Source organism: Boleophthalmus pectinirostris, unplaced genomic scaffold, assembly GCF_026225935.1.
Source record: "Boleophthalmus pectinirostris isolate CB_2022bp ecotype Guang Dong unplaced genomic scaffold, ASM2622593v1 HiC_scaffold_18, whole genome shotgun sequence".
Classification (NCBI taxonomy): Eukaryota; Metazoa; Chordata; class Actinopteri; order Gobiiformes; family Gobiidae; genus Boleophthalmus; species Boleophthalmus pectinirostris.
Genome location: NW_026571133.1, coordinates 8,814,740 through 8,841,295, shown reverse-complemented (window position 1 = coordinate 8,841,295; position 26,556 = coordinate 8,814,740). Strand labels below are relative to the sequence as shown.

The 26,556-nt window shown below is 39.9% G+C and overlaps 1 protein-coding gene across 1 annotated transcript in view; it reads right to left on the bottom strand.

Moving 5' to 3' along the window:
- The window catches only part of LOC110168475 (synapsin-3-like), a 186,687-nt gene that overhangs the window by 147,318 nt on the left and 12,813 nt on the right, over positions 1-26,556 (bottom strand). The window contains exons 3-4 of the mRNA XM_055153304.1: positions 21,286-21,343; positions 2,118-2,209 (exon numbers count right to left, since the gene is read on the bottom strand). Coding sequence (XP_055009279.1) covers positions 2,118-2,209; positions 21,286-21,343 — 150 coding nt within the window. The remainder of the gene's footprint in view (positions 1-2,117; positions 2,210-21,285; positions 21,344-26,556) is intronic.

The following is a 26,556-nucleotide window of genomic DNA, read 5'->3' as shown; positions in this document are numbered from 1 at the left end:
GACTCTAGAGCCACATCAATCCGTTTGAGATTATAATGTGTTTAATTCAGTTTTGCGCAACTCTCACAGAAACTAAACTTAAAACCACATCGCTAATTTGCATAAACTCAGCGAAGATAAAACTACAGCTCTTGTGTCGCTGATGCGGTCAATTTCTGTCGGATTAAAAGACATGATTCTGTGGAATACAGGTTAGTGTGACCATATTTGCGTTTGTCAAAACCAGGACACCGTACGGGGGGTGGGAGGTGGGGACTCGTCATCGACATTGCGCGACTCTCACCTGGCAAAACTTTTTCCCACTGGACACCGAAACATATGTTCCTGCTTTGTACACTGTGCACATGGACTCACACTTGTCCCGAACGCAACGGAAAGCGTGGAATTTCTTGTACAAATCATCGTTAAATACGCATTTGTGCTTCGGTACGCTGCAGACTGACCGAATGTTTGTGTTTGTGTCTCGCTCCTTCTAAGTGCAGAGAGACACATGTACGGACCCCTGTTTGGTCAGGCTACGCACAGCAACCTACATTCAGTTTGTTGATTAAAATTAACATAATCGATGAAATTCTTAATGATCAATTATCAATTAATCGATTAATCATGCCCATCCCTATTTGATACTGCCCAACCCTACTAGGCAGTGTGGTTGAAGTGTTTGCCTAAGGACAAGTTTTTGCCACTGGCTTCCCCCCGGGACACCTGGTATTTCCAACAGTCTCTCATCCAAGTATTGACCAGGCCCAGCTCTGTTTAGCTTCTGAGATCCCACAAGATCAGCTTTTAGCCACACTTTTACTTCTCAGCTGCAATTTTAAATGAAAGCCTGAATGTATTTTTGTTCTTGTTAAAAGAATACAAGGGAAAAAGCAATGGACCATGGCACTGATAGGCAAACTTGCTCACTCCCACCTTTTGTATGTACATATATTTTATATTTACTATATTTTAATTTGTATTTTTACTTGTGCATATACGGTTCAGTAATTATGCCTCATTTGACACACTTATTTTGACTTTATATTAACAATTACATTTTTCCCTTCTGGATCAATAACGTTTATCCAAGTGTAAGTCAAGTCCCTCCGAATGTGAGAACTGAACCAGGACCCTCTTGCTGTGAGGTATAACCACTGCACCATCATGTACAGTTTAACAGTTTTAAATTGTCTATGTCCATTTGTCTGCCTATAATTGACGTCTCATTACAGTTTCAAGTTGATGCTTCAGTAACAAATGTATAAAGTCGAACCAGTCCAACCTAGTTTCCTAGTTTATAGGCATAATTTATACGTGTTTATCTATGGAACAGATCATGCACACAGGAAAACGCAGGGCTCTGACATGACTAATACACAGATACTTGGGTGTTATCTCACAGTTTCTTTAAGGTTTCTGGGTCAAACATGAAAAGCCGTCTCTGTGCCTCCTAATCGCGTTACGCAGCTGATTCCTGTGTGTCTGCTGCTGTTGTCACGATAACATTGCAAACTTGATTCTCAAACTGTGGAATAGACTCAGTAGATATTTTTCAGCTGATTTCATCAACGTTCCCTGGGGGTGCGATGCTAACCGTAGGCTCTGCTCTGTCTGAGGCTTTGTTAGACTTAAATCTGTGCTTTATTTTAACACAATATGAACATACAGGAAAAACTGACTGGAACTACAACAGGTGAGATGATTTTTACATTCACAAGGTAACTAGAACAGTTTTTCAGTTAATCACTCTGACCTTTTTTGTTGAAAGCAAGACAAGAAAATACTTGTACTGATCTTGAGATTTTAGACAATCTTAAAACTTCTTTGGCAGTGTTTGTTAATTTGTGCATTGTGTGACCATGGTAACACACCAGCATAATGTCACTGCAAAGTATCAACACAGATTCTTCATTAGAAAATAGATGATTTTCTCAGTGGCACATGGGCGTATACTAGTCTATGTGCTCTTATACTTGTTCTGATACAGCTCTACATCATTCTAATCAAGAAAGGTTCTGTCCTGTGAATGTGGTATTTTTAAATAATCAAATGTGTATCTAGATTGAATACTAGTTTTAGTCTTGATCAGATTTTCAGTTTGTTTACATGTGTCATATCTGCAGACAGGGCCTTACCTGACCACTTTGGAGCCTCCTCTCGTCACCTGCATATCCACAGTGCACCCTGAGTTCACGTACGCTGCCAGGTTAATCTCTGAGAACTCCGCCTGATAAAGAAAAGAGACAGTAACACATACATATAAGGATTCTGTAGGTTGATCTTTAACCATTACAATACAGAGGAAGAGGCTTGACTTTTCATACCACAATGATAATACAAAGCATGTTGTGAAATCCCTCAGTGGTCCACATAGGATCCACAGTAAAGGATTAATTCAATTCTGTCAACTGGACAAAAGAACAGAACTTGTAAACAAGTAGGTCTGTTAGTTTCACAGTAGTTTCAGTGTACTTAGCTCCTCCCTTCAGACAGATATAAGGCAGTGTCCACCAGAAATCTGACTAGAACTGAAGAAACAGCTTGGATGAACTGCGAAACATCAATGCATCCATCAATCCATTTTCTTCCGCTTATCCGGGGCTGGGTCGCGGGGGCAGCAGTCTAAGCAGGGACTCCCAGACTTCCTTCACCCCAGACACATCCTCCGGCTCCTCCGGGGGGACCCGAGGTGTTCCCAGGCCAGCCGAGCAACATAGTCCCTCCAGCGTGTCCTGGGTCTTCCCCTGGGCCTCCTTCTGGTGGGACATGCCCGGAACACCTCCCGAGGGAGGGGCCCAGGAGGCATCTGACTGAGCCCCTCACCCTATCTCTAAGGGAGCGCTCAACCACCCTGCGAAGGAAACTAATTTTGAGCGCTTGTATCCACGATCTCGTTTCTCCTTCTCCTTTCGGTCATTACCCAAAGCTCATGACCATAGGTGTGAAACATATTTGATCAAAAAACTTCTGTCCACTTGCCAGAATTGAAGTTCTCCTTTGCTAAATATAAAGCACGGTATTTTGACTATAAAATCTCACCATGTAGATCTAATATAGACCAAAACCAGAGCTTCTAACACAGTAGTGCTTTCAGTTAGCTTCACACCGCCAAGTAATGTGGTAACATCAGCAGCAAAGTATCACTAGTCAATCTTGAATTTACAAGGGCATCCATATTATTATACAGGCTTTGATTGCATCGTGGGGGCTTAGCAGGCTCTGACTACTGAGACATACACACTACTAACTGTACTGTGTGTGTATATTTATAGCAATCCTCTCTCTGACCCTCTCCTCAACCCAGCTCTTTGCAATGGGCAGAACAAATTAAGCCAATCAGAGTCAATACAGGTCCCCGCTGTGGTTTTCATCTCAGCTTATGCAAAAGGCAAACATTATCTGTGACATCCTGCTGTGATAAAGTCCTTTTTATCTGGCAACATGGCCTGTGTCTGTACACGGGGGGAGTGTAACAGCCAGTTAGAGGTGGGAGATACTGTACAGCAAAAACACAACTGTTGTTTTGGAGATATGCAAAATTTGAATATCAAGTACACGGAGGCTGCCCAAACCCAGTTTATTCAAATTCACATAATCTGGCGAAATTCAATTCTGTCAACTGGACAAAAGTTTTTTGATCAAATACGTGGTGGACACTTCCTTGTATCTGCCTGAAGGGAGGAGCTAACTACACTGAAACGACTCTGAAACTATCACACATACTTGTTTACAGTTTCGGTTTGTTACCTCGCTCTACTGAACTGCACTCTGAGCAGAACTGAAGAAGCAGCTTGGATGAGCTGCGAAACATATTCAATCAAAAACCTTTTGTCCAGTTGACAGAACTGAATTTCGTCTTTACCATGGATCCTACCTGAGGGACTGAGGGATTTCACAAATATATGTAGCTTAGCTAACAATACATCATCAACAGCACTGGTGCCACGGTTCACTTGATCAATAAACTTCAGCTCCATTGGTGCTTTGAGGAGTGGCACAAATGTAACATGACCAGATACGAACACCAAACTTTCCTTTCATCAGATCCGCCTGGTGCACGCCCCGGTCAGCTCCACTTTGACTGTGCAATGTGCCACACAGCATCAGATCATTTCCATGTCTGCATCTCTCCGTTTGTGTTTGCGGCAAAATAAAAAAGTTTTTCTCAAACGTATGTGAATAATGATTTTAAAATTGTATTGTTAGTTTTTAAAGCTCTTAAAGGCCTTGCTCCCCTCCTGTCTGATAGAACTGCACACAGTTCACCAGTTCACACAGGGCATTAAGGTCAAGTAACCAACTCCAACTGGAAGTCCCCAGAGCCAGACTCAGACTCTGGGGTAATCGGGCTTTCTCTGTCGCTGGCCCTAGACTCTGGAACAAACTGCCCACCGATATGTGCACTATCACAGACTTTGGCCTGTTTAAATCCAGGCTCTAAAAACTCATCTATTCAGACTGGCTTTTAAAACTCAGTAATGCAGTGACTCATTGAACAAATTTTACTTTTTTATTGTGTTGATTTAATTGGAAAACGGTCACCTTGAGTGTTCTAAAGGGCTTTCTAAATAAAATTTGATTGATTGACTGAATGAAACAAACCACAACTCCACGTGTGTTACAAGATTCTAACATGGGTAGCTCACAAGAGTCTCTTTTGTGTAATATAAGACAGAGGTGGGACCAAGTCGTCATTTTGCAAGTCTCAAGTAAGTCTCAAGTCTTTGACCTCAAGTCCGAGTCAAGTCCCAAGTCAAATACAGACAAGTCCAAATCCATTCTCGTGTCACTGGCCCATAAGTCCAAGTCAAGTCCAAGTCGTCTGCTTTGAGCTTCAAGTCATTTCAAGTCTTTAAACCAAAGTCAAATATAATCGCCGATATATTTATTGATGTAAAAATTCATTGTAAATGTTGAATTGTTTAAAAAACTTAGGTTTGGCTCTGGTGGATTTTAAATTGGGTTTATTTAGGCAACATTTATTGTTATTCTGCCTCTTTACATCATATTTACAGACAGTAGGTTGGCTTAATGGCATTTCTGCATCACATTCTAGACACTAGTGATGGGTATTCCAGTTCTTTTTAGAGAACCGGCTCTTTTGGTTTGGCTCACTAAAAGCTGCTGGTTCTTTTGGCTCCCAAGCGGCTCTTCAGATTGTTTTGTTGCAAGCAGGTCTACAGAGATAAAAGAGTGATACAGTGAAGGAGCGATTTAAAACAAAATAGAATACAAAGTCTTTAAAAGTGGTAACAAATATTAGAAACCGATCCACGGCTTGTGTTCAGTGTTGGGGTGAGAGATAGTGAGTCGGGGGAGTGTACATGTTGTGATCTCATTCATAGGAACAAGCAGGTGCCATGTTACGCTCTCTGCCTGAAGGACTTTTGGCTCTTTAGATTTTCTCTAGTGTGTTTTATGAAAGAAACATCTGTCATCATCTCCTAAACCTCAAACCTCAAATTACACCAATTTGTGGAGGTATCTCTGATGGCACCTTGTAGCTTCTGGTGATTTTTGCAGCCTAGCAAAAAGGGTTAGGAATATCAAGTTTATTTAAAGGACTTGAATTCTAAATATTAATCTTTAAAGAAGTTAAAAGAGAAGTTTTAATTTGTTGAAGCTTGATGTATTAAGTAAACAGATATTTGACTTGGTTTAAGACATTTCAAATAAGTTAAACTAAATTATCGAGCAAATATATATATTTTTTGACACTCTTTACAGTTTGCCCAAAGCACGCTGGCGAAAAAACCTTCTATGTTGACCTCTCACGGTCACAGGCATTAGCATTAATTTGTAAAACTTCTGTGTGAAAATTCCAATGAGAGCCATGCCCCATTTAGTACAGTTTTGCCTCTAGGGTCCTCAAAAAATGTCATACTTAGCGCACATAATGAGAGTTGTCTATGAATCATGCAAAGTGAAAAGTGACTGAAAACTGACGCAGACATTATTTAGGTCACTTCGGTCAAAAAAGTCAATTACCTCATAGCTGTATTATGCACAAGGTTGTTGGTTCAATGCCCTAGACCTTTGTTTCCCGAAGACTGGGTCGCAAGAGATTTTTTTTTAGGTCACCTTGTCCCGATCTGCATGTCGGTCTACAATGTACAGTTCTGACACGTGAGAGATCGCACTTTGCAAAGACGCTATGGATCTGTGACCTAATCCTCATTCTGTATAAGCATTTAGTCAGAATTAGGGATGGGCCTGATTAGTCGATTAATCGATAATTGATCATTAAGAATTTCATAGATTACGTTCATTTTAATCGACAAACCGAATGTAGGTTGCTGTGCGTAGTGTGACCAAACAGGGGTCCGTACATGTAGCTCTCTGCACTCAGAAGGAGCGAGACACAAACAGTCGATCAACCTGGAACGTACCGAAGCACAAGTGCATATTTAACGATGACTTGTACAAGAAATTACATGCTTTCCGTTCCGGTCGGGACAAGTGTGAGGCCATGAGCAAGTGTACAAAGCAGCACATATGTTTCAGTAGGAAAAAGTTTTGCCAGGTGAGAGTCGCTCAATGTCGCTGATGAGTCCCCTCCTCCCACCCCTGTACGGTGTCCTGGTTTTGACAAACGCAAATATGGTCACACTAACCTGTATTCCACTGAGTCGTGTCGCATCAATACACAAGAGCTGTTTTTTTTTTCTTCGCTTAGTTTATGCAAATTAGCCATGCAGTTTTAAGTTTCGTTTCTGTGAGAGTTGCGCAAAACTGAATTAAACACATTATAATGTCAAACTGGCTGATGTGGCTCTAGAGTCGTTACGGTTTATATGTCGTAAAGTTGAATTTATTTATGCAGATTAGTAGTAGTGCAGATAGTAATAATAATGACGACAATTTAAATATAAAACGTTAATGATTAATTGATAATCAATCGTTAATTCTCTTGACGATCGATTAAGAAAATTTTATCGAATGCCCATCCCTAGTCAGAATATCCTGTCCCTCAGTAGGTGTGAACTGGAATTTTTTGTAGAAGTAGAAGTAGTAGCAGTAACAATAAAATTTGGCTATAGGTTGTCATTCTATTAATTAAACCCGATTTGTTTCCTTTAAAGACTCTTTGACATTGACTCTTGTGAGCTTTAAGATATGCTATAATGTTGTTACTTCCTCAAAAACATACTCAGAGTTGTGTTTTGTTTCATTCACATGTTTGAGTAATCCTTTATTATTAGTCTGTCTACATGTCCGAAAGCTCAAAATGCTCTGCTCCAGCTTGTGATGTCATGAAGTGGTATAGTTTTCAAGTTAACAACTACCGTTTTTTTTTTTTTTTTTTAACTTTTTGTCCAAAAGGCGATTGGTAATTCCAGGTCAGAAATCATCCAAATGATTCTAGTGATGGTGTATGGAGTTTAAAAACACAGTGGAGCACTTCCTGTATTACCACATGTCATCACAAGGTCTCGAAGATGTTTTTAGTTTGAGCGAAAAACTCTGTATGCTGGGTTTGTGTGTTAAACATGTGTGAATGAAACAAAACACAACTCCAGGTCTGTTTATGATGAGGAAACAACATTGTAACATAGATCAGAAAACGGTTTAATATGGGCCCTTTAACATCTCAAACTACTACCACTACTACAGTTTGAGTAAACTAGAGCACTCCACGTTGCTTGTGATTGGTCAGTTGAGGCTCAGTGAGGCACCACGAGCCTCTCTGATTGGTCAGAGGGGACAAAGTGGCCAGGACAGGTCCAGAAGCCAAAGGATTACCATGGTTACGCTCATAAAAACACACTTGTGGTACTTGGCCTGGGAAAGGACCACAGGAATAGATACACAAGAGCAGCCAAGAGCCTCTCCTGCTGATTTCTCTCATCTCTTGACCTGGTTTTGGCCATTTTGTGCATGATTTTGTAAGTGGTGAAGGGTGGATGCTGGTATAACACAGAACCTATATTTGTTATACATACAGGTGGGCGATATACCCCCCAAAAAACATATTTTCTTTTTTCCATGTTGATGAGCAAAATTTGTCTAGCCCCTGTGTACTATATAAGCAGCTCTTTAGGGCAAAATAAGTCAGCTGTGTACTGTCTACAGTTTTGTTTTGTTTTTTGGTCTGGAAGTGCACGGTTAGCATGCTAGTTGTTGTTAGCTTTACCACTGCACTGCAAACCTCTAAAATGAACTACTTCCGATTTTCAAGTCTTTAAAGCCGAAGTGGCAAACTCAAATTCACAGAGGCCAAAATTAAAAACTAGGACGAAATTGTGGTCCAAACTAAATATTTATTGAAACATTTCAGCAACATCTGCATGTTTTCTCTTCTTTCGAGATATGTAATGTTAAACCTCTTCTCATTAAAATAAATGTTTAATAATAATTTTGCTTAAACACTGACTCCAAAACAAGCATGTAAAATAATAACAACATTTTAAATAAATAATGTCTCTATAGCCGATCTGTAGCCGGTGGGCAGCTCTAATACATATTTGATATGATCTTGTGGGCCAAATATAATTGTATCGTGGGTCAAATTTGGCCCCCGGGCCTGAGTTTGACATGTCTGCTTTAAAGGGACCATATTGCACTGTTAGTTGTTTCATCACAAACATACTTGGGGTGTGTTTTGTTTCATTCACACATGTTTAACACACAAACCGTGCACATTTAGGCTGAGTTCTTCTCTCAAACAGAAGTCACTCCGTTCCACTTTGTGATGTCATGTAGTAATACAGGAAATGCTCCGCTGTTTTTATTCTCCAAACGCCTTCACTAGAATCATTTGGATATTTTCAGCCCTGGAATTTCCCATCTCTACTGAACTAAAGGTAAAAGGTAGCTGTTGACTTGAAACTACCACTTCCTGACATCACAGGGTGGAACAGAGCATTTTGAGTTTTGGAAATGTAGACAGACTAATAAAACTTTACAAACATGTGTGAATGAAACAAAATACAACTCCGGTCATGTTTTTGATGAGGTAACAACATTATAACATGAATTAAAGCTCTCAGGGGTCATTTTACATAATAAAAGGACCTTGAATATTGTGTATGGTATTTTTTTTTCTTTTACTTAACTTGCCCCATTGCATATTTTGTCTATAAGAGCCTCTTGTCCTTGTTGAATTGTCTGACTTCCTTTCATTGTCCTTTATATATGTGTTTTTCTACTGTACGACTTCTGCCTTACCTCCTGTTTATGAAGAACCTTGAGCCTGAGTCCAGATAAAGAACAAATGTGAACAGAAAAACAGGCTAAATTTAACTGTTCTATATTTTGTCTCTTATGAAAAAAACATGCAGGGGTTATGTGTAAGAAGTTATTCACTGAAAAGAAAAAAACAAAATGTTTTCAGATTCAAAGGTTTTCAGCAGAGAACTTTCCTTAAGAAATTTGGCACATGGTAGGATTGTGAAAAGTATCCAAAATCAGATACAAATTTATACAAAAGCTTTTATTGAAAGTAGATACTCATTTGAACAAGAATTGATACTGTATCATAACAAGTACAAGAGACTAGTATTTTACCATGAGTCAATATGGAACCTACCTGGACCACTCAGGGATTACACAAATATAAGACCATATGCGAATATAAATGAAAGTACCGTATTTTTCAGACTATAAGTCATAGTTTTTTTATAGTTTGGATGGTCCTGTGACTTATACTCCGGTGCCACTTATATATTAAAATTTTCACACTAACAGCCGCGAGAGGGTGCTCTAGGCTCGTGTGTCAGTATCTACTCCTGTACCACAGTCACATCGCTCTACTGCACATGTCTCTTGCAGAAAGAGCCTCTGTCCTGTCTGTATCATGTCAGTCGATCGCACCATTACTTCTGTACGACTGAAACTTTAAAATTTAAACAAACTTACAAAGACGACTGAGAAGACTAAACACAAATGCCCCCAAAAAGAAAATCATATTTTCAGATTACAAGATGCAAGTAGCAAAATCTGCAGCCGAAAACGGTAATCAAGCAGCAAAAACAAAGTTTGGAGTGCTCGAGAAACTTGTAACAACCGGGAGGGTGCACCATGCAACTTTCCTAGAAGTCAGTGGATGGATCGACAAAACCTGGACTTCAGTGACAACCAAAACCATCCATTCAAAAAGGCCAGAATAATTCTAACTGGAACTGATGCTGAGTCTAATGACAGCTACACAGAGGAGGAAGTGGCTCTCCATTTACCTACTTGAGGTCGTGGAGTTGCTCTGAAGTGACACAAAGGATGAAGAATTCAATGGATTCAGTGATTTGGAGTGAGAGAGAGTTTGATAAACTTGTTCAGTTTTGTTGATTATGCTATAGTTATTTGAATAACTGTTCATATGTGACGTTAACAGCCTGTTGTTCTCTATTCTATTGTTTTTACTATAACTTGCTTTTCAACATGAAATGGCGGTTCCTGGTCTCTAATTTTATAAAATAAATTTCCACCCAAAAGTGTGACTTATGTATGTTTTTTTCTTCTTCATTACGCATTTTTTGACTGGTGCAACTTATAGTCAGAAAAATATGGTACTGTGATTTAAAGTTGAAAAATCACATAAATAGATAAATTATCAACGAGGGATTGAAATCAGCATTGAGTACTGAGTCTATTCCTTAGTATCGAAATCTGAGTTCATCAAAGTATCATGACAAGACTAGTACATGGGAAATGCAACTTTTTTAATAAAGTCAAGTCATCAACTCAAGTGGGAAGTAACAGGATGGCCTTGAGGACTATTTGTTAGAGAGAAGCTACATGCTTTTCTGGTCAAACATTAAAAGTTATTTGATTTTATTGTTTTTACTGTTTTAGGACTGCTATGACCAAATTTGAGCAATTTACCTTTTTCTTGTCTTCATTTTATGATCTCTGTGCAGCACTTTGGAAACGGCTTTGTTTGTAAATGTGCTATAGAAATAAAGTTGATTTGGATTTGGACTTCAAAATATGTTATCATGACAGGCCAATAAATTCCTGAATTTTAAGAACATTTGAGCCCATTTGACTACAGTAGTCAGCTGTAATAGCCCTGTCAAATCACCTTTAAATACTCTATTACATCATAAAATACATGGTTCATTCAACAGATTGCACTTAATTCATGCAATTTGGCTCCTGTAGTTCCTAATGGTGGTATTATTCTATGTCTGGGCAGGTATGTAAACTGTAACGGCCTTTGTCTCCTTTTTTCCCTATTTTGATGCCCAATTAAATGTGACATTAAAGTAATTGAGCCATTGAGTTAAAGTGCAGTATTTAAAGTGCATTACAGGTCGTATTTTCCCCTAATCACTCCCATGTTTTAACACTTAGAGAAAGTATCTAAGAAGAAAAGTATATGTCACCTCACACTTACTGACAACATCAGACAAAGGACAAAACATTCTGAGCTGTTGTAAATACTTGAGGTGCCGTGACAGGAGTAACTGAGGTCTGGGAGAGCACATGTAGCCTGATTCACCTCGCAGCGTTACGATTCGTTTGCTCGACGGTAGGCAGGTACTTTTTAAATTTAATGAATACTGTAGGAAGGAGGGCAATAACGTCTTTCCCCTTGATAAAATTCACCAAACATTCTCTTTGTTCCAGCTTTAAATCCTCGATCTTGGGAATCGTTGCCAACACAGAATGTATTTGTTTACATCCATCTCGACCACTTTGTTTACTGTTGTGCTGTAACACAAAATTGACCCAGACAGGCGCTTGAGTTTGACGTCATGGCTTCACAGCTCTTCACTGATTGGCCAGTGCGCGGTCTACAACTTCCGGGGTTCTCGCAAACCGTCTAGTGTATTCCGATTCCTGACCTAGTCGCTGGAGAGAAATGAAATTGAGCTGAGGCATTAGGTGGCAACAGCCTGGCAAGAGCACATGTTCCATTCATACTAAATCAATCAATTTTGGAAGAAAAGTAATTATTCTCTGGTTTTCATTCGGGTTAACAAATACATGTGATGTGTTTTACACTTAAAAGACTTTACCCACAACACCATCAAAGGCCTCTGGGGTCTTCACCTGTTGCCCCCTGCTGCTGTCCTTCCTGATCTCAGCTGTACTTGAAATGCTAATCTTTTGAAATAATGACCACTGTTTTACCAAAAGGGGGTTTATGAGGGTTCTTTCTTATTGCTGTGAAATTGCACCAAATGTTAATCTGCAGACTTTCCCCATCTCTTTGTATATAAAATGCTTGCTATACCTTCGCTCATGGTCAGCTGGCTCCACAGACACCATGCGTGTCAGAAGCTCACCATCTGCCTGCTTACAACATGCAACTTCCAACCAATAAAGACACCACTACAGCAAACCAGATATCAATCAATCGAACTTTATTTATACACTCAAAGTGACCAAAGTACTTTCCAAATAAATCAAAACAATATAAAAATCATTCAAAACATTAAACTAAAGACAAACACACATCAGCTCTGTCTACACTGCTCTGAATCTAAATTGAAATAGGAGTAAAATTGGGTTAAAGGTTAAGGTTAAAGGTGAACCATGTAACTTTTCTGGTGGTGGGTTGCTTTGTCTGGAATGTTTCACAATATGGTATTAACCTTTCTATTTTCACAGAGACCAAACCAGATCAAGTTACAGGTCAGATCTGAGAAAAGGTAATCCTGTTCACAATCAGAATGCTTGTTTTTCTAAGTATTTTTGAGCAATAAAACTGTCTGTCACTGAATAAATGAAAGGTAGACCAGTTTAATTAACATTCCAGGCAGAGCAATGACATATTCATAGAAACAAGGTGACGGACACCCAACCAAAAAGTTACATAGTGCACCTTTAAGGTATACTTTATAGACCTTAAGTTAGTATTGGTCAGGACTACCTTAGCTGGAGGACTTTACAGTGCTCAGCCATCCCCTACTAAAGGGACAGTCAGGAATTTTGGACATAGGACCTCATTTCCTAGTGAGCCAGAGTGTTGGAGATTTGTGGAGACATGTTTTAAAATATTCTGTCCAGTCCTTGGATTTGCAGAGGTCACTGGTGCTAGGCTAGTGCATGTCAATGGCCATAGTTATCCTGCCACTAAAAACAGCCTTACCCACTCCACAAAACACCCAAAGAAAATCGGTTATTACACCAGACTGTCGATGTAAATGTCTGTGTTGACAGAATATTGTTTGAAATAAAACTAATCTTGGGTCGCATGAATATTTTCTCAGCAGCAGCGGAATTTTACATTTTCCCGGTAAGACAGGTGTTAGGTGATATCAGTCCGCCGCTGCCAACCTTTCTATCAAGAAGTACAACTCGCTGCTGCTGCTCAGACATAAATCTTTCAAATGCAAGGTTGGTTTTACGCCTAAAATTATTCTATCAACACAGACATTTACATCGACAGTCTGGCGTAATAATAGATTTGTTTCGGGTGTTTTGTGGAGTGGGTAAGACAGTTTTTAGTGGCAGGATAACTATGACCATTGACATGCACTAGTCTAGCACCAGTGACCTCTGCAAATACAAGGACTGGATGGAAGAGTTAAAAAAGTGTCTCCACACGTCTCCAACACTCTGGAAATGAGGTCCTATATCCAAAATTCCCGACTGTCCCTTTAAATGTCACTTACAATGAGGACATGTCTAAACCTGCTCCACCAAAGCAGGTCCTGTTTACATCCACAGACAGTCACTTCAGGTGGACGGAGCAGAGGGAGGCGCACTCTCTTTAACAGATTGGACACAGCCTCTGAGTGTGATAGTGCTCCTGGAGATGTGTCCTTGTATGGGCAACAGGAACAGCATGGAGATCTATGTTTAGGGTTCACTGAGCACACCAGAGCCACACTAAACTTTTACTTACAATAAATGATTTCATATAATTATAAATCTTTAGTAAACTAGCGCTGGGTAGGTTTACTTATTGAGGTATTATAACGGGATTTGATGCCTATTAGGATAATAATCTCCAATAATATCCACATGGTGCTAAAAAAGTGTGATTAAGAGTATTATGAAAAAAAAAAGTGGATTAATAGTTTCTAAATACCAAATCAAAGCATGAGTAAGTACTGATTAACTGCTTCGAATGCCTATTATCAGTTAATCATAGATTTTGGTCTCTCACTATTTGTGTCTCCTTCACTAAGGCCACCTCCAGACTGCAACCTGAAGTGACCCAAATCAAATTTTTTGACTCCTATGCAACCTGTATCTGATCTTTTAATGACATTCTGAATGACACAGACCAGAATTTTTTCAAATGTGACCCAAAGCTCTCGGATATGTGGTCCTAAAACCGATACGTATCCGATCTTTTAACATGCCGACTTCAGTTTGAACGGCCAGGTCACATTCATCCCACCTACACGTCACAAATGTACACAAACGTTCTTCTCGTCATATGAAAATTGTGCAGTGAAGCAGCGACGCACATCGCAATCCCACCACTCTTGGCTGCGACTCTGCACCTATATGTTCCTCTCTACAGACGTTGCTGCCACTGCTCCACAAAACGCCATGGCCAAAAACCTCGTCCTTCTCTTTCTCAATCTCCTCCTTAAATCAAATAACCTGTACATGTTCTGGCTCCGGTACAACAGCAGCTTTAAAATCGTCAGGTGCTCAATGTTCACGTCCATGTTTAGGCGACTTCTGTAAACAATATGGACGTTTGCTGTGTGTGACGTCGTCGTGTCCTCCAATGCGCATGCGGGACACTTTTGGGGCGTTTAAATTTCACACTGGAGATCACATACAAGTCGCATCTAATTGGAAATGTGAACAACCTTGCAAAAAATCCGAATTGAGCATTAAGCCCTGCAGTCTGAACGTAGCCAAAGAGAACTTGACATAGCCTACTATATACTGCAGACATTTTTTGGGTATAGGTTTTTTTATTTTATGGAGCTTAAAGGTGCATTGTGTAACTTTACTGGTGCTTTTCTTCATGGAGATGTTATTGCTTCGTCTGGAATCTTTCACAGTGTGGTATTAAACCTTTCTACCTTCATGGAGACCAAACCAGATCAAGTTACTGGTCAGATCTGTGGAGAGACAACCCACTCACAGTCAGAATGCCTCTTTTTCTAGTAATTTTTGAACAGTAAAACCACCTGTAACTGAATAAATGTAAGGTACACTGTTTTATGTCATATTGTTGAACATACAAACAAGTCATCCACTAGAAAAGTTACATGTGCACATAGACCGGATAAAAACTGGGACTCATTTCTGAAGTAATCCTGAACAAGACCAGGACTAAACCAGGACTAGAACAGGCCCAAAACCAAAAACAAAAGGTAAATGGTAGCTGTTGTAAGATAATTTAAGTAATTTATTCTCCACGTACATCTCTCAGTTTAACACTGACTCACAAAAGCTATATTTACAACCATGATCTTCCCTTGGCATACCACTGGCATACCACTGTCTAAATTGTGGCATATTGCTGACTAACCGGTGCCTAGTGGCCTTCATAGTCTCACCACACTTGCTTTATATACCTCCTCCTGTGGAAGCATAGTTAAAGCGGTTTGTACATTCAAATATCATACTATGTTCACTTTTCAAATCATACTATTATTGATTTTTCAAGTCCTGCCCAGGTCTATATTATTGATGGTACAAACTTCTCCTGCTTAAGACATCCAGTTGGTCTCCAGCCTTTTACTTCCACCCTTTCTTGGACAAGCTGAAAGCTTCTAGCCAGGCTGGTGCCACCTAGTGCCTCCAATCAATTTAATTTTGTCTCCAGCGACTAGGTCAGGAATCGGAATACACTAGATGGTTTGCAAGAACCTTGGAATTGCGAGTCTGGGCACCAGCCAATCAGCGAAGAGCCATACATTCTGTGTTGACAACAATTCCCCAGATCGAGGATTTAAAGCCTTAACAAAGAGAATGTTTGGTAAATTTTATCGAGGGGAAAGATGTTATTACCCTTTTTCCTACGGGAATATACCAATTAGCCCCGTTAGAGGCACATTACATAAGTCACGACCAAATAGCAGAGATTGATTGAATAAAAAAGTACCCATCTACAGTCGAGCGAACGAATTCTAACGCTGCGAGGTCAGACGGTTTCTACAAAGTGAAACTGACTGATGAATCAGGCTAGAAAACTTCTACAACAGCTGTCAACTTGAAAACTATTGCTTCCTGACATCACAAGGTGGAACAGAGCATTGGAGATGTAGACAGACTAATCATAAAGGATTACTCAAACATCTGTGAATGAAACCCAAAACAACTCCAGGTCTATTTTTACTGAGGCAACAGCATTAAAACATTGTTTAAAGCTCACAAGAGTCAATTTTGCTTAATACCTTTAACTGAGGTCAAATCAGGATCCAACAGGGACTTATTGTAGAAGTGTCTAAGTGGTATTTCATTTCAGTACAGTCAAGGCATTTCAATCATGGACACCAAATGCCTGCTTCACGCTCTGACAGGCCGATGCAAATGACTTATACCCAGAGTGTTTACAGACCTGAAACGTTCAAAGTCAGCAGGAAAAAAGAAAACTCAGAGAAAGTGCCCGGGCCTCTTTGTTTTACCGTCCTCCTAAAAGCTCTTCTCAGTCCGTCTCTAACCCTCCTTCACACACGTATCAGGTTTCCAGTGCCAACGAAGCCAATGAAGAGACTAGCTTAAGGCAATTAGCAACTGCCCGTTAGTAACAATGACTTCTGGGAAAGAAGCTGCGGAGGGTCCAAAGACGTGGAAGTAGGTCAGGACTCAACCTCAGAAACTAAAGCGTACAGCAGATTTGACCACATGTTATGGCTTATATAGCAGCGGCTGTTTGAACTAAATTAAATGTACATTATCCTTCTGCTTGATTTAATAGAGATGTTATTGCATTTCCTAGAATGTTCCACAGTATGGCATTAAGCTTATCTCTATGTAAACATACACGAGACACCATCGGGTCAACTGATGTATACAACATGGTATTTGAGTCATTTTAAATGCTGAACGTGGAAATGTGGAGTGTGATGTTTTTAAATGAAAGAACAGGAGAGCACATAATTAGATTTTAAATGTTTGGATGTTTGGATGAATTTTAATTGTTGTTGTCCTGCAGATGTAAACTTGGCTGGCATCCAGAATATACACTTAAAGATGTGTTTGGTCACCGATGAATATACATGTTATCAAATAAGCGTGATTGACAGGTGGATTAGCCAATCAGGGACACACATGGTCTGTCAGTATCAGAAAAAATAAAGGGAAAAAATATATATATCACAAAGGACTGAAAAACGTTGTGGATTTAGGCAAAATCAATGAGCAAAACCCTAAACTCTTTTAATATCAAGTGAGATAAAGTTGATTTGTTTTGTAAATGATGGGTGACCAATGACCTCCTTTGTTTCATCACTAAGGCCCCATCCACACTAGTACATATTTGAGTCGTTTTCGTTGTGGATGCAGTGTTCGTCCACACTAATTCAATGGACGATGGAAAACGGCAGAGACAGAACGATCTGGTGCCACCAGCTCCCCGAGTTCATCTGAGTACAGATCTGATCCGGCACTGTGTGGACACCTAAAAATGTTCTGATGTCGGAGCTCTAGTCACTGTAACTTGGTCCTTCCTGATTCGCTGGGTTCGTGACATCGGTCATGTGACGCTATTGTGGAAAACAGTTTAAACAAACCATAGACAAACGAGAAACAGCGTAGCTAGAACTACTTGCTAGTACATGGTCCACGAAAAGATGGCTCAAAATCGTCTGCTGCAACTTCAGACACAGTTAGCAGAACATCCCTCTCTCACAGAAAGAACACTCATTCCACTGAGTCGTGTCCTTTAGTTCGACAGAAGCCAAACTGCATCAGGGCACAAGGAGCGAGCTCTTTTTTTGAGCACTTAGTTTATGCAAATTAGCCATGTGGTTTTGTTTCTGTAAAAGGTAAACAAATAAGCGCAAAGCTGTGTGGATAGGGAAGGATTGTGGACACAGAAACAACGTGTCTGGATGCAAATCGTTTCCGATACAGTGATACGGAGATAGAGTGATTTGTTTCAGTGTAAATGTAACCTAAGAAAAACCAAAAAAAAAAATTTGACTGCTGATCTCGTTCTACTGGGTTTGAGACACAACAGCAGGAGCGGGAACCAGACTGATTAATCTGTATTAAAAATACAGAGACATCATTCTGGATTTAAGAGAGTTTGCACATGGTCTCCATTAAAATAAACCAATAAACGGAAAAAAACTAAATCATCTAAAACTAGAACTATGGAGAATCAATCACAGCAGGAATACATGTTTTTTTTAAGTTTTGAGCAGTAAAAATGTGATTGAATACATGCAAGATGTACACTTTAAATGTCACAGCCAAAGAAATAACATCTCCATGGAGACAAGCTGGTGACGGACCATGCTCCAGGAAAGTTACTTAATGCTCCTTTAAAAACAGGTCTATGCATTGTAGGGATGGGCATTTGATTAAATTTTCTTAATCGATCGTTGGGAGAATTAACAATAGATTTTTCGATCAATCATTAATGTGTTTATATTACAATTAATAATCTGCATAAATAAACTCAACTTTACAACATATAAACCATAACTACTATAGAGCCACATCAGCCCGTTTAAGATTATAATGTGTTTAATGCAGCTTTGACACATTTGTTTACATTTTACAGAAACAAAACTTAAAACCACATGGCTCATTTGCATAAAGTATAAGAGCTGAAAAAACAGCCCTTTCCTTGTGCGCTGATGCGGTTCAGCTTTTGTGGGACTAAAGGACACGACTCAGTGGAATATGAGCGTTCTTTTTGTGACAGAGGGGTGTTGATGATGATTATGGTGAGTCTGTTCTCTGTGTGTGTCACGTTGGACAGATGGATGGAGATCAAACGTGTGCAAGTTTAGCTCACCTCTTTATTTAACATCATTTCACTCACTTTATTTATGTTGGTCACTTTATTTATTTTGGCTACTGTTGTGATGAAAAGACTGAGAAGTGTTTTTTGGACGCATGTGCACTCAACTTTGTGATGCAATAACCGTGACACTGATGTGCTGTAAACACACTAAGTGAGTGGTACAGTGTCTCCAAGGAGCCAGAGTCGAAACGTTGGACTGTGAGGCCACAACTGCAGTGTTTGCGCTGTCAGACGCAGCCTTGTCTCCTTACGCTACGCTACGCACAGTAACCTACATTCGGTTTGTCGGTTAAAAATGAACATGATCGACGAAATTCTTAATCATCAATTATCGATTAGTCGACTAATCATGCCTTGTGAATAAAAAAATTATGATCTACCTTTTAAAGCAAATATCAGTTCAGATTAGGGGTCAAAGCCTTTGCAAAAAACATGCAATTTAGTTTTATTGTTTTATTATATTAGCAATTTACAGTTAAATAGCCTCATAATATTCCAGCCTTGGTTTGAATGAAATAAGTGATTCTATGGAGGTCCACAGTTAGACATGAAAGCCCCATAACCACTACAGTAGAGAGTGGAGCTACAGCCCATAAAGTCCCAGTCCAGCTCTTTGCGGTCTCTTTTGCTCCTTGTTAAATCGAGCGGCTGCTTTTCAAAGCCAGACTCCGACTCAACAATGTCTCGCAGATGGATAATGGACCAGTGTGTGCAGCTCTACTCCATGTCTAGACCTATTAAACATCCTGTCAGAACCAGCGCTGTCTGACCCCTAATGCTTAACCAGACCCATGCCCTTTCCACTGCAAATCTCCTCAAAACTGTCTCATCTCTTCTTGTTTTTTTTTAAATATTTTTCATCTTTCTAATGTTTTAATTATTGGGTGAAGTGGTGCTAATCGATTTTTAAAGGTTCTGTATTCTGTTTTGAGCTTTAAGCCATGTTATAATGCTGTTACTTCATCAAAAACAGACCTGGAGTTTGTGTTTTGTTTCATTCACATGTTTGAGTAACGCTTTATTATTAATCTGTCTACATCTCCAAAGCTCAAAATGCTGTGTTCCACCTTGTGATGTCATGAAGAAGTAGTTTTCAAGTTACCATTTACCTTTAGTTCAGTAGAGATTTGCAACAATTCCTGTATCACCACATGATATCACAAGGTGGAACAGTGTTTTTAGTCGGAGAGAAGAACTCTAAGTCTAAATTTACAGGATTTGTGTGAATCCGTGTATCATTCATTCGTTTTTCAAAATGAAACCAAAAATAAGAAAACAAAAAAACAACTATTTTCTTCATTATTTGCCTCTAAAACCAAAATGAAAAAATGGATAAAGAGTCATTTTGTGTTTAAACTAATCATGGAAAAAATGGATAACGGCCTTTTCCCGTTTTTGTGACTTAAATTGCCATACCAGACTGAACCAGGACTGAACCAAGACTAAAACCGGACTCAACCAGGACTGAGTCCCGGGATGGGCCCGGAGGTGCGCCCGCATAGACTGTTGAGTGATCAGAACTGAGACCAGGAACAGATTGGGACTGAGACTGGGACTGGGACTGGGACCAGACCGGGACCAAATCGGGACCAGACCGGGACGAGACTGAGAGTGGGACTAAGAGTGGGACTGAGAGTGGGACTGAGACCAAGACTGAGACCAAGACTGAGACCAAGACTGAGACCAAAACTGAGACCGGAACCAGACTGGGACTGAGCCCAGGACTGAGCCCAGGACTGAGCCCAAGACTGAGCCCAAGACTGAGCCCAAGACTGAGCCCAGGACCAGACCGGGACTGAGACCGGGACTGAGACTGAGACCAGATGGGGACCAGACCGGGACTGAGACCAAGACTAAGACCAAGACTGAGACCAGGACCAGACCGGGACTGGGACTGAGACCGGGACTGAGACTGAGACCAGATGGGGACCAGACTGGGACTGAGACCAAGACTAAGACCAAGACTGAGCCCAAGACTGAGACCGGGACCAGGACCAGGGCTGAGACTGGGACTGGGACTGAGACTGGGACCAGACCAGGACTAGTCTAATTTTGTATACCTCCTCATTTAGAGTACTTCTGAGTTCATTATAATTGTGACTACTATAAAATATGTTGGTGTCATCTGTGAAGGGTATAAGTTTTAGTGACTGAGATACAGTAAATCCCCAGAACAGACCCCTGGGGGACACCGCAAGCAATGCCAAGGTTTTTCGATGTCTACCGTCCCACTTGAAAATATTGTAGTAATATTGAGAGACTGACAGCATCAAAGTCTTTCTTAAGGTCAATAAAAATACCGGCAGCATATTTTTTGTCATCTAGTGCATTTGTGATTCCCTCTACTGCATCGATTATTGCCATTGAGGTGGTTCTTTGTGTTCTACTTTAGGGTTGTTGTGTCAGTGGCATAATGACGTTTAACATTACACATCACTCTTAAAAACAAGTGTCTCCGTTACCTGCTCCACGCGGATCTCATATTCTCCGTTCAGCTTCTTTCCTCTGAAATACTTGGCCCTGAAACAAAAAGAAAACTGCATTTCAGTCTTTATTTCAACACATTTTTCACATATACATTAAAGGTTTTTTCTGGTGGAGGGCCCAACAAAAAGGTTTTCTCCATGGAGATGTTATTGCTTTGTCTGGAATGTTTCAAAGTATGTTATTAAGCCTTTCTACCTTCATGGAGACCAAACCAGACCAAGGTACAGGTCAGATCTGTGGAGAGGTGACCTCGCTCACACTCAGAATATGTTTTTTCTAGGTATTTTGGGCTATAAAACTACCTGGAGTTGAATAAATGTAAAGTAAAGCTGTTTAATTTCATTCTGTTGAACATTCCAGGTGGAATTACACAGTGCACCTTTAAGTAACAGTTTTTTTTCATATAAAATGTTTGTGTCTCTGCATTGCCACACAAGGTCCAGTAGTGGGAAGTATTGTCCAAACAGCTCAGACAGTCAAAACAAGACCAAAATATCCCCTGTTTATTTCATTGAAGGAGAGCTGACAGTGGAGTGGACAAAATAATGACTCATATATTCCACTATTGGAGAAACAACAGGAGACAACCTTTTTTTTTTAATTTCTGTAATATATTTTCAGTTTATTCTGATTTAATATACATATAAAGCATGAGGTATATTTGAACTTTAAAGAAAACATCTACACAAAAAGATGACTATTCTGACAGGATAATGCATATGACCTAGGAGCTGCTGGCAGGCCTCAGAGTTGTGAGTTCAATACTCAGCTCTGAAAATTGGCTGAATGTCTCTCCTCACTTTTCACACTGCTCATGGTCATGTCTGTAAAGGCAAAAATATAACGGAAAGAACTATGCTTTTTTTGTAGGACTGACCAATTCATCACAATGAAATTAAAACTGCACAGATTCACACTGCAGATGCTGCTATTATTTAGTTATAATCCATCCATCCATTTTCTTCTCCTTATCCAGGGCCAAATTGCGGGGGCAGAAGTCTCAGCAGGGACTCCCAGATTCCTTTACCTTGGACATTTCCTTCAGGTCCTCCGGGGTACTCAAAAGCATTCCCAGGCCAGCTCCAGCATGTCCTGGGTCTTTCCCAGGGGCCTCCTCCTGGTGGGACATGCTCAGAACACCTCCTGAGGGAAGTGCCTAAGAGGCATGTGGAAAAGAGCCCGAGCCACCTCAATTGGCTCTTCTCGATGTGGAGCAGCAGCGGCTCTACTCTGAGCTTTTTCTGTGTAACTGAGCTCCTCACCCTATCTCTAGGGAGCACCCAGCCACCCTGTGGAGGAAACTCATTTCGGCCGCTTGAATCCACAGTCTTGCCCTTTCAGTCATTATTTAGGTAGTATAATGCCCATTGCAAACAAAATGTCCAGTATAAAATACTAAGAAAGAAAATTAAGAAAATTACCTGCTAACCCTCTAGTTTAGACTCTACAAACACACATTAGTGCATTAGTGATTCTTGTATTAGCTTTTGCAGTTCATATTTCAATCTTCTCTTCTTGATGTGTTGAGAACACACAATGTGAACTTAATCCTTACTTCAAAACACACACTGGAAAACAATCCACGATCACAATTCATTTGCATCCTTTAGCATGAAATACATCTCAGAAGCTACGCAGGGCTGGACTTGGATTGAAGGCGTGGAAAAACCAGGTGCCACAGTGGGGCGACAGAGGCAAACATGTTGTGCCTGTAGGCAAGACACTTCACCCACGATCCCTAGTATGAAAGTGGTGTGTGGGTGAGTTTTAGAGGCGATTGGAGGGGCCGATGGCACAGACTGGCAGCCTAGTTTCCTCGAATCTGTCCCAGGGCAGCTGTGGCAACAATAGTATCTTATCACCACCCAGTGTGGTGTAAATGAACAAAGCTCTGTGCAGCATCTTTGAGTGTCCAAATAAGCACTATCCAATGTACTATTTATTTGTTTTCTAATAAATTGCAGCCCTATTTTGAAATACATTTTATGAGTGAACCTCCACACCAAAACCAATAAAAACGTGTTTGTTAGGCCAGTCTATTTTTACAATGTGCTCTTCCTCATTCTGGAGCTTTACAGTCTGTTCCAATCCACTTTATTTCTGCAGCGCATTTTAGAAACAAAGACTGCACTTAGAAAGTCTGCAATTTAAATACAATACAAACATAACAAAACAATGGCATAAAAACAAATAAATAAAACCGTAAAATAGACCTATAAGCATAAATAAATAAAAAAAATCAATAAAACACACAACACGTGGTGTTAAAAGTCAGAGAATAAAAGTCTATTCTTTGCCTCCAGGACTGAGTTGTGGGTTGCAATACTCTAAAGGCACATTTGAGTTTCTAGGGCAGAGAATTTGGGATTTCCTCTCCACCTCTTCACACCAACTCATTTTCATTCAAACTTAAACCAAAAGCGCGCTCTCCTCCCCCGTCCTTCAGATGTAGGATTTAGGATTGTCACTGAGGAGGATCTCGCTGTTAACAATTGCCAGCTGTTCCACTTTCAACTGTCAGGTTTTTCTCTCTGTAATTTTGCAAGTCGTGAATCTTAAAAAGCAGAGAAAGACACACAAACAGCCCCTGTCAGCCGTGGAGATGAGTGGTTTGAGTTGTGTTACGACTTGGATTTTTGTCATACTGCAGTTAAGTGTATGTTTTTTTGTTTAGTGAAAATGAATTACATACATTACCAGTCAAAGGTTTGGACACACCATCTCATTCAATGTTTTCTTTCTACATTTTAACTAAATATGGAAGATATCAGAACGGCGGATATCATTAACATTCTCTGGGAGCGTGGTGCTAACTGTAGGCCCTGCTCTGTCTGGAGCTCTGTTAGACTTTAATCTGAGCTTTATTGAGAATTACAATAGGCCATTTTTACTTTTACAGAATTCTCTCTCAAATAAAATTACAGTCACAAACTTGCTTGCAAATCAAACACATAAATAGGACCATGAACCCTTGTTTTGAACACAGGCTTCTGAAAATGTGTTTTAAACGTTTTGATTTTTTTTTTTCTTGAGTTTTCAGATGATCTTAAAACTTTATTGGTGGTTATTGGTAATGTGTGCATTGTGTCACCATGGTAACTGCTGAACATTTACATTGAACATTCACTGAACATTGCATCACAGCAACACTGAATTATATAATGTTAAATAACAACTAAATATTTTTCTAATTTTATATTCAAATCCTCAAAGCAGCCACCCTTTGCTTTGTCAACAGCACTGCAAATCTGAGATTTTATTAGGGAAACATGACACGTGTGCCTATTTTTACATAGGATATCAAGTACCGTATTTTTTGGACTATATGTCGCACTTTTTTTCATGGTTTGGATGGTCCTGTGATTTACTACTGTGCATGTCCCTCCAGTCTGGTCAACTGATCACACCACTGAAAACTTTAAATTTAAACAAACTTATAAAGACGACTGAGAAGACTGAAAACAAATGTCCCCAAAAAGAAAATCATATTTTGCAGATTACAAGCTGCAAGTAGCGAAATATGCAGCTGAAAATGGTAATCGAGCAACAGAAAGAAAGTTTGGAGTGACCAAGAAACTTGTGACACCAGGAGGGTGGCACCATGTAACTTTCCTGAAAGTCATTAGATGGATCGAAAAAGCCTGGATTTCAGGGACACCGAAACCATCCTGTCAGAATTCAGAAAGGCCGGAATAATTCTAACTGGAACTGATGCTGAGTCTGACGACAGCGACACAGAAGAGGAAGCGGTGCCCCGTTTACCTTTGGAGGTCATGGAGTTGCTCTGAAGTGACACCGAGGATGAAGAATTCAATGGATTTAGTGATTTGGAGTGAGATGGAGAGTTTCGTAAACTTGTTATGTTCTGTTGTTTATGCTATAATTATCTGAAGAACTGTTCATATGTGACATTTACAGTCTGTTGTTCTCTGTTCTGTTGTTATTACTATAACTTGCTTTTCAAGATGAAATGTCGGTTCCTGCTCTCTGATTTTGTCAAATACGTTTCCCCCAAAATATGCAACTTATATATGTTTTTTTCTTGTTCATTACGCATTTTTTGGTTGATGCACCTTATACTCCAAAGTGACTTATAGTCCGAAAAAATACGGTAAGTACAGTGATGTGGGTGGAGGTAGGGGGTAGGTGAAAACAGAAATTGTCAGGGCACTCAATCCTCATATACAAGTAATACTGTACATAACGTGACTATGACTGACACGTATTAGTCAAAACAAAACCTTGAATTAATAATCAGGGAAAAGCGTTAAGATTCATTATAGTTGGTGGATGCGGTGATGTGGATCAATAAAGATTGTCTAAGGCTAAGTCTAAGTCTAGCTGATTTTCTTCTTTAAAAGATGTCGGCTTTAAATGAGCTCATTTTCAGAGAGCCCACAGTTGACAATTTTGACAACACATTTATGTACACCTAGTGCCTTAATACTGTTGAATTACATATATTTAAGAAAGAACTATCCTTCTATACAGTCCAAGCACTCTTTACTCACAGCATGTAAGTCCTAGGTTAGAGTAATGGGACCTTTCTAGCGTGTACAAGTTTCTCCTTCTGTCTGAGAGGGCCAGAATAATATTGCCTAGTTTTCATACAATCTTTTACAGCCAGAGACACATTTCAGTTTTAATATTTGTTCTGTAAATCGTCTATGAAAGTTCTGAAAAGTACTATAGAAATAAACATTTTTTCAGTGCCTTGCTCAGGGACACAGCAGCAGTAAGCATTGAGGCGAGGGCTGAACCGGCCGCTCTCTGGCAAGTGGGCGAACACTGAACCTTTTATATGCCACAGCCTTATTTTCCTCCCAATACAAACTCCGTCCTTCCCATTCTTTCACACACCCACTGTACAAACACGATCAGACTAAAGTCCCGTCCCACCATGAGAAAAAGCTGTTTCTAATACTCATGCATATGGACAAAACGAACCCTCCCTTAAGGCTTTTTTGTAGTTATCTTTTCTGCTATTTGTATCCTAAGTGGCTAAACTAGATGTTGTGCTAATATGGAGATGTTTACAAAAGGGGTTTTCTATAATGGCCACATATTTTGACATGGAGATTAAATTCCCTTCGTGTTGGTTTAAGTCATGCTTTCTTCATGGAGGGCACCAGATTCCCAGTGACGCAGATCAGTTCACATCTCACTGTATGGCCCACATTGTGTAGTCTACAGAGTTCACTAAAGGTGCATTGTTTGACTTTTCTGGATGGGGTCCGTCGAATGCT